This window comes from Vigna unguiculata, chromosome 9, assembly GCF_037176805.1.
Source record: "Vigna unguiculata cultivar grain cowpea cultivar isolate G323 ecotype 2 chromosome 9, ASM3717680v1, whole genome shotgun sequence".
In the NCBI taxonomy this organism is placed as follows: domain Eukaryota; kingdom Viridiplantae; phylum Streptophyta; class Magnoliopsida; order Fabales; family Fabaceae; genus Vigna; species Vigna unguiculata.
Genome location: NC_140800.1, coordinates 36,273,813 through 36,282,380, shown reverse-complemented (window position 1 = coordinate 36,282,380; position 8,568 = coordinate 36,273,813). Strand labels below are relative to the sequence as shown.

The 8,568-nt window shown below is 32.9% G+C and overlaps 2 protein-coding genes across 4 annotated transcripts; one reads left to right on the top strand and one right to left on the bottom strand.

Annotated features, from left to right (window-relative positions):
• Window positions 1-261: 261 nt before the first annotated feature.
• LOC114164646 (HSP40/DnaJ peptide-binding protein) lies at window positions 262-2,448 on the top strand. Its single transcript, XM_028049384.2, has 3 exons — window positions 262-426; window positions 665-1,119; window positions 1,655-2,448. Exons 1-3 carry the CDS (start codon window positions 310-312, stop codon window positions 2,094-2,096), a joined length of 1,014 nt encoding a protein of 337 aa, XP_027905185.1. The 5' UTR covers window positions 262-309; the 3' UTR covers window positions 2,097-2,448.
• A 1,117-nt stretch (window positions 2,449-3,565) lies between these two features.
• LOC114162343 (aldehyde dehydrogenase family 3 member H1-like) lies at window positions 3,566-7,403 on the bottom strand. 3 transcript variants are annotated; one of them, XM_085666139.1, is made up of 10 exons: window positions 7,041-7,397; window positions 5,839-5,907; window positions 5,680-5,776; window positions 5,367-5,573; window positions 5,071-5,201; window positions 4,875-4,979; window positions 4,614-4,786; window positions 4,410-4,500; window positions 4,145-4,294; window positions 3,566-4,041 (listed from the first exon to the last, which is right to left on the bottom strand). In XM_085666139.1, the coding sequence occupies exons 1-10, from the start codon at window positions 7,269-7,271 to the stop codon at window positions 3,934-3,936; spliced, it is 1,362 nt and encodes a 453-aa protein (XP_085522265.1). In that variant the 5' UTR covers window positions 7,272-7,397; the 3' UTR covers window positions 3,566-3,933. The 3 variants fall into 3 exon arrangements, with proteins under 3 accessions (XP_085522265.1, XP_027902000.1, XP_085522266.1); XM_028046199.2 differs by having other exon boundaries at window positions 5,071-5,186; window positions 7,041-7,395; XM_085666140.1 differs by lacking the exons at window positions 3,566-4,041; window positions 4,145-4,294; window positions 4,410-4,500 and having other exon boundaries at window positions 4,610-4,786; window positions 5,071-5,186; window positions 7,041-7,403.
• Between the last annotated feature and the right edge of the window lie 1,165 nt (window positions 7,404-8,568).

Genomic DNA, 8,568 nt, shown 5'->3' with positions numbered 1-8,568 from the left:
AGAATTTAAGATTCAATAATTTTGGAAATACCAAGTCAAAGTGCACTTAAATAAAGAAGTTCAAAATAGCTATATAAAAACAAAAATAAAATTTTGAAACTCCAGAAAAAAACCCATTCTATAATTTATTTTAATACATCACATCAAAATAAAGAAAAATGTAATTAAAATATAAATATATTATTTTAAAAAATGAGTGGGTTTCCTTTGAAGAGATGGTGCTAATAAAAAGCGTTGGAAGACAAAATTTCCTCTGTGAGATTGTGACTGTTTGTTGCATCTCATCTTTGGTAATCTGTTTTTTCTCTAATGGGTACCTGGGTGATTGGCACAACCACTATTCGTGTCCTTTGCAAATCATACAGATCAATCTTCAAAAGATGGTTTCATAAGAAGAAACCACGACGCCACACCCGAACAAAACAGGTATCCTTTTCTTCATTCAAAACATTCTAATTCTGATCGTCGAAATCTTAAAAGTCAAAACATGTATGTTAATGATTATCTGGCACGGTTAATCGGTTAACAAAAACGTGGTCACAATAATTTTTGAACGCATGGATTTTTCCATATATAGGAATTCTTTGAATTGAATGCATATGCTTGCATGCACGAACACGTAAAGAGAATCTAATAATTAATAAAGTTTTCGCTCTTTCACCAGAAAACTGTTGATGATGGCAAAGTCACGAATGGAATTGGGAGCTTCAGATTGAAATTGAGGAGGAGCATCAGTGATATTGCAATGAGTAGTCCAAGAGGATGTTGTTTGTATAGACATAGAAGTCCAGATAATTCGTGCTTTCCGTGCAGAAAGTCTGCGTCTCGAAATGCAAGCAGAAAATCGAACCAGACATCGAGCAAGAACTATGATTTTATGTCTGCAGCTTCTCCTTTTCCTTCTTCATTGAACAAAAGCGGGTGTTTAAGATCGATGCCTCCTCATCTGAACTCAATGAATGCCAGCAGCAGGAGCAGCAACCCAATCATGTATTCCAATTCAACTGGGATGCTGAAACCCCCGCCAATAGAGAATAAACTTGAATGTACTTTGGAAGAGTTGTGCTTCGGATGCAAGAAAAAGATCAAAATCACAAGGGATGTTCTCACAGATACAGGGTTAGTCTATCCATCTCTATCATTGACGAAAAATTAAAAATTGTTGGGGGTGTGTGAAATTTTGATATAGTTCTAAACTTTAAAAATGAATGAAAATAATTCTTTTAAACTCGTTAGGAAACACATTTAATAGATAATTAGATTAAAATTACTATATTCATTTATTTTTAAGGTTTGAAAACTAAAATATATTAAATTTTTAGACATGGACGAATTCTAATCTTGCGATTAAATTTTATATACTAAAATATATTTGAAAAATTATATTTTGTCTCTCATCCTTTATTTAGTATAAGTCATTGATTCTTTCAAAGAAGTGCATTAATCAATTATTCACAGGTAGGTTAAGAATAAAGGATGAGAGTAAAAGAAATGGAATCATAGATCATTGTTCAATATATTTAACCCTGATATAAGAGTTTTCTTTTTTGTCTGAGTGTGCATGCACGTAATAATCAACTTTGCAAGTTGAGGATTTGATGGATTTGGCAAAAGAAAAGGTTATGAATATGATTGGTATATATGTTGTGTACAGGGGCATAGTTGAAGAGGAAGAATTGGTAACGATAAATGTGGAACCTGGATGGAGGAAAGGAACAGAGATTAAATTTGAAGGAAAAGGGAATGAGAGACCAGGAGCATTGAAAGAAGATATAATATTTATCATCTCCGAGAAAAGTCACAAGTTATTCAGAAGAGACGGGGATGATTTGGAATTGAGCGTGGAAATTCCCTTAGAAAACGCACTTTCTGGGTGTACATTATCGATTCCACTGTTGGGTGGAGACCACATGGATCTTAAACTTGACGACATCGTACACCCTGGCTATCAGAAGATCGTCCCTGATCAAGGCATGCCAATCTCCAAAGAACCAGGAAACAGAGGAAACTTGAATGTTACGTTTCGCGTTGTGTTTCCGACACATCTCACAAGTAATATAAGATCAGAGGTTGTTCGTATTTTACAGGATTCTTGATCGTCGTAGCATTTTTAGTTTTTAGATATGCTCCAGAGTGTTCTTCGATGACTTTTTTTCTTTCATTATTCAGTCCTTTTTTTTTTCTCATTTAATGGGCGGGTTAAGTTTGTGTAAGCCTTTTGGGGCACTATTATAAGTCCCAAAAGGCAAAACAAGGCTTTATAGTTTGTGGAGGTCAAAAACTTAGGATTGAATATTCAGTACTTATCTGCCATGTAACATGGTGTTAAAGAAATCTATAAGAGTACTCTAAGAGCTAGAAATATAAATACTTCTATGAATATCACTAAATATTACTTTTTTTTTACTTGATATACTTGGAAGTAATTCCTCATTTTCACATTGATCATTCTCGTTGAACTTGTTGAACTTGTTGAAATTGTTTTATGCTTTGTCTATTCTTTATCTCCGATCATCTGCAACCGTTGCTTAAATGCCACACAATTTTATGATCTTTAGTTGTCTTTTTGATAATGAAAGAATAAATTGTCTTCACCGTGTTTTACATTCACTGTGTTCTGTGTCTTTGAATCTATTTCAAACTCTTACTGAACAATATCGCATGCTTCCTTGTTTGTTTATGCTCTCACGATCTTTGAAAATTTGACTTGTGAGAATTTTTTGAATCATCCCAATAACTCCACCATCTACAATTTTCTTTCTTTTCTTCACACACTTGTGTTGTGCAACTCTATTAGCTTGGTCATCATATTTTGTTTGTATAAAATCTGAGACATTTAAAGATGTAAATAAAGTTTACATTCCTATTGCCAAAACGATATAATTTTCTCCTTTAAATAGAGGAACTCGAACATTTGCAATACATTATAATCTTCTCATTCAAATAATTTTATTTTTCTAAGAACCTGCGGTTCAGATACCACTTAGTTGATGATATTCTATAGAATATTTTGTAGTATAAAATTTAAAATAAGAAGCAAATAATTTAGAGATTAAATTGATATCTCATTCTATTATTTTCTTCTTTTATTCTTTTAACTCAGGATACATCTTGTAATATATTTACATTGTAAAATTCTATAACAATGCTCTAACAATTAGAAATATAAAGAACCACATGAACATTATTAAAAACTCTTAAAGAGACTTTAATATGAGTTTGGATTTTTTATTGATTTTTCTTTGTTGTTCCACTGCTGTGATTTCAAAATACAGGGATGATTATTAATTTTAAAATTTTAAAATATATTAAAATTATCATTAAAGTATTAAAATAGTGTGTTTTTAATGTTAAGAAGAGAAAAAAAAAAAAACTAAGGACTACCTTTAACGTACTCCCTTTAATATGAGTTTGGATTCTTTACTGATATTTTCTCCATTGTTTATCTAGTGTGACGTCAAAGTACACTTATTGTTAATTTTAAAATATATTAAAATTATCGTTAAAATATTAAAACAGTGTGTCTATAATGCTCAGCAAAAAACAGAAAAAAAAAAAACCTCAATAGATAAACCGTACTCCCTTTAATATACATTCATATAAAAGCTTGTCTTATTTACTTTCGTGAGCATAATTATACATAGTTACACAAATATATATATATATATATATATATATATATATATATATATATATATATATATATATATTCACACTCTATCACAACCTGTAAAGCCTCTAAAAAGGCATTAGCCACATTACAAGCACAGCACACCTAAGACAATCACGAAGAAAACATCAACAACAGCTAGTTTTGGAGACAAAATAAGCTTAGGACCATCCGAAAAGAGCACGAATTATGCCAAGGAAGCTACCAGCCATGACAGCCTTCATCAATCTTTGCTTTGTATCCGTGTATGGTGGGTAAAAGCATCAAAGAACAGCTTTTTTGTGTGTAAAAGCATCAAAGGAGAACTTGCCATGGTATGCACCCATTCCACTCTCTCCCACTCCCCCAAAGGGCAAAGTATCAACCACAACCTATACCATGAAAACACAAAAAATGTTCATATTTTAAATTGATAACACAAAACAGAAAACTCATGCATATTCATATGGATGTTTTTGTTAGAACAAATATTACATGGAGGGTAGTGTCATTGACAAGCAAACCCCCAGCGGAAACATTCTTCACGAACTGCTCCTTGAACTTCTTGTCGTTTGTAAATATATATGCAGCAAGGGCCTTGTCTCCTGAGTTTATTACATCTAGACTTTCATCAAGTTCATTGACCTGTTATACGCAGCAAAAAAATACAGAAGTTAATATTTCATTTACTTCAAAAACAGAAAGAACAAAATAGTTCAAAATCTCATACAAACGGTTTTGTATGTTACGTTATTCATACCGTGATGATTGGAAGCAATGGACCGAATATCTCCTCACCCATTATCAGAGAATCTCGCGGAACATCCAATAGAATAGTGGGCGCAATCCTTCTGCAATTTTGGGACCATAGAAAAACCAATGTCAAAAACTATTAGTATCGCATTTCTTTAATAAAAAATTCCCCTGAGTCAAATATAATTAAAAACAGATCGAGGGAACTTACAGTTTATTTTCATCTTTTTCACCTCCATAAACAATCTTCCCAGAAACCTTATCATCATTCAAGAGCTTTGACAAACGAGCAAAGTGGTTGGAACTCACAATTCGAGACAAATCTTCTGATTCCAACGGATTTTTACCGTAACACTCCTGCAATTCAGTCTTTAGTGCATCCACCTACAAATAAGAGCCATCAAACAATAAATAAACAGAAACATGGGTTAAGAAACCCAATTAGCAGTTACACATGGGGGAAATTTCATACCAACTTAGGAGCATAGTCTTTTGTTGTTATAACATAATCAGGAGAAATGCAGGCTTGTCCATTGTTCAATCCCCACTTGCCAGAAATTATTCGTCTAACTGCTACCTATATTAATTAAGCCAAGAATGAGTTTGAAAGAGGTTAAGGTAGTAGTAGCAAGTAATTGAGAAACAAAAGGCTTAGGAAATAGTAACACCTTCAAGTTGATATTTGAATCAACGACAACGGGAGATTTTCCTCCAAGCTCCAGCAAAACTGGTGTAAGGTGTTTTGCAGCAGCAGTCATCACTATTCTTCCAACTTTTCCATTACCTAACAATACAGTAACTGTTTATGCAAGAAAATACGTATATAACCTGAATGAGACAATTCATTTAATTCTCTTGCTATTTTATGCAGAAATTATGCTTTTCAAAGTTGCAGGTGTATATATATTCATAAAAGCAGACCAATTATTAAGAAAACAAGAACAACCGAAAAGTGAAGAAAAACCTGTGTAAAAAATTTTGTCCCACTTTTGCTGCAGTAGTGCAGTTGTTTCATCAACTGCACCCTGGACAACTCTTACAATCGACTGATCCATATACTTCTCTATCAATTTTTCTAGAAGTAATGCTGTGGCCGGAGCAATTTCTGATGGCTTTAGAACCACTGCATTACCAGCTGCTATAGCTCCGAGGACTGGATCAAGGGCCAACACTGGAATTATAGACAGAGATAGGTAAAAAATTAGCTTATTGTAGATTTTAGAAGACAAGGCTGAAAATGTCAATTAATTAAACAGGTCAAGAAAATATTGACATACATATTGGATAGTTCCATGGAGATATGACTAACACAACACCTAGCGGTTCAGGTACTATTTCAGCTGAAGAAGGAAAAGTTCTGATTGATGTTTTGACCTGAAATAAATTATGTAATTATCATTATTGATCAATTTCCTTCTCAAGGTGATGAAAAGTACCTTTTCTGGCGTCATCCAATGCTTCAATTCCTTCAGTATCACTTCGCATGAGCTTTTAATCACACCAATCTGCAAGACAGACTACATCTTAAGAGTAGAATGAAAATATGATTTTTTAAAGCAGTTATTTGTATTCATCCCTAAGGATTTTAAGTGTTCTAACCCGAGCATTTAGAAGTTGTTTTCATCTTACCTATTTCTGTTCACTGTCTAAAGAAGATTATCCACATATCTGTCTCTCATTAACAATATCTTTGTCCTTATGATTGGGGGTAAACTATTATAATAGAAATTTTCTTCTGTACTTCTTAACGATCATAGGTTCTTCTAGCAAGATTTAATGGAGATTCGACTTTAGACCAAATTGTTCTCAAGATTTTGCGTTAAAATTGTGTTTTAATTTCTCATATAGATTTGTGTCACATGTCTGGAGAACAATCTTGTAGCAATATCATAGTTGATAGTTCTTTTTAGTATCCTCTTTTGAATTAATAAGTGATAAAAATCTTATATCTGCGAATTTCTTTTGAAAATCTTATTGGGAGATGAAATTTTGGACAAGTCTGTCTTTGAACATTGAATCTTCGTAAGAGTTGCCGAGCCTTAATGACACCAGACTCCGTAATTAATGGCTCGGACTTCTCACCTGTCAAAGTGCCAAAAGTTTATTTCATGATAAAAAAATAAAATGATTATAAAACAAAGTTAGCTACAAAATTTTGGAGGACCCCGTTGACTGTTTAGAGCTTTTTTTTTATTAGTTGATTTTATAAACAAGTTCAGATAAGATATCTGTAATTTCTTACCAGCCTCTAAAATTATTGGAAAGTCTGAGAGTAAAGTATTTGCTTCACAACGTGCTTTACTTGAAAAGCAAGTCCACCTATTTTTAGAAATAAAAAAAGAAGAAAATATTTTTACTGAAAGAGAGTAAAAGGTCATGAGAAAGTTCCCCCAGTTATCAGTCACAGCAGTTTGTGGTCCATGAAATCACATAACAACACCTTCTCCATCCATGAAAAACCGTGAAGCAGACATATCATTCATCAAATAAGACAATTGGAAATGATGAGCATGTGTTAGAAATTTGAACTTTTAGATTTGATCAAAGATAAAAGAAACAAATAAAAAAACAAAAAACATAACAGTACTATTGCATATTATAAAGATCAGTGGCAGACACGAAAACAAGACAATAGTACCTCGTACACGACGGTTTCGAGTGAAGGCTTGGCTAGGTCTAAACGAAGAGCTTCCACGATTTCCTCTTCGTTCTCAACCATCGCTTTCAAGAGAGCCTTCACCTGCGACACTCTCCATTCATAACTCCGCGTCTTTCCCGAACCAAAGTTCTTCCTCAACTCCTTCACCAGCGACGACGCTGTTTCCGCGTCAAACACCTTCTTCTGTTTCTTTGAATCCTCGTCCGACATTATTGTTAAAGATACAAATGATATTTAGAAGCAAGAGCTGTGAAATAAGACGAGGAGAGGAGAACTATATAGAGTGTGTAAGAAAGTAAGAAAGTGAGTTTAGTGGATGAATGATTGAAATTATAATTGTAGCACGCATACCGTATGCGAATATACAGACAGAAAAATAAATCTATAGATACACGAAAGAGAAGCGTCATGTTATGTGATGAATGACGATGCAACTCAATCATCATATCGTGTGATGCGAGCATTGATTACACGGTGGCTTGGCGGTGCGGCGCTATCCGACGCCAAAGTGGGTTCATACTGTCTCAGTAGGAATGGACGCGCGTTTGGACTTTTCCGAAACTCCCGCTTCTCAATCGAAGCGCGTTTGGCTCCACAACTGTCGGGAATAGTTTAAATGTGACTTAAAGTGTCACATGAAATAAAATAGACAAAGTTAAACATTATATAAAAATAAAGATCCATAACATCATTGTCTTAAAATTTTTTGTCTAAAAGTGGTGTCAAAGTTCTAATATCTATAAGACTAATGTCATATAATCATATAAAATCACAAACTCTCGATGATCATAACTTATATGAAAGAATACATATGACATATAACCCATCAATGATATCAAAAGTCTTATATATATTAAACTAATGACATATAACTATATAGAACCTAAATTTCTCAATAACCATAATTATAATCATATCATATATAAAAAATATATATAACCTATCAACAACACACTACACTACAAAACTTTTACATTAACACCGTTGGGTTAAACCATGTTTCTTTTCACTCTTTCATATTTCAAATCATAATTATATATGTTAAGTAAACCTTCAAAGCCACGTTTTGGTTGATCGTACCATTTATTTTTCTTCTTTAAAAAAGTTCTTTTTTTTCTTTTCAAAAGTGGGAAGAGACACCACTAATTGACATTGTCGACTTATCCTTTGTTTAATTTTCTAAAACTGAAAGTCTACAATAATCTTATCCCCAGCTCATATAACTTTTTCTTTGAAAAAACTGATAAGTGGCTTTTCTTAAAAGGAATACATAGTAAATCTATGATGTTCTCTTTGACCTACCTTATTAACATTTTTTATAAAATAAAGGGAACCCTCGTGTAACAAAATGAATGTTTTATTTGTTGAGAAGTGATGAAAAAATATTGGTTGAATTTCTATAAGGCTCGAAACATCGTAACCAAACTTACGTTAAAGTAAGTTTTGACATCAGTTTGAGATTGATTTATTTATTAAAGGCTAAATTGTACTATATATGTTACTTTTA

What these genes read in the sequence shown, in the direction of transcription:
- LOC114164646 (XM_028049384.2), top strand. Translation starts at nt 310, where the DNA reads ATGGGTACCTGGGTGATTGGCACAACCACTATTCGTGTCCTTTGCAAA. An exon ending in GCCACACCCGAACAAAACAG is followed by an intron (nt 427 to 664) that starts GTATCCTTTTCT and finishes CTCTTTCACCAG; the next exon opens with AAAACTGTTGATGATGGCAA. An exon ending in GATGTTCTCACAGATACAGG is followed by an intron (nt 1,120 to 1,654) that starts GTTAGTCTATCC and finishes TGTTGTGTACAG; the next exon opens with GGGCATAGTTGAAGAGGAAG.
- LOC114162343 (XM_085666139.1), bottom strand. Translation starts at nt 7,271, where the DNA reads ATGTCGGACGAGGATTCAAAGAAACAGAAGAAGGTGTTTGACGCGGAA. An exon ending in ATTCAAATATCAACTTGAAG is followed by an intron (nt 4,980 to 5,070) that starts GTGTTACTATTT and finishes TAATTAATATAG; the next exon opens with GTAGCAGTTAGACGAATAAT. An exon ending in GAAAAAGATGAAAATAAACT is followed by an intron (nt 4,501 to 4,613) that starts GTAAGTTCCCTC and finishes CCAAAATTGCAG; the next exon opens with AAGGATTGCGCCCACTATTC.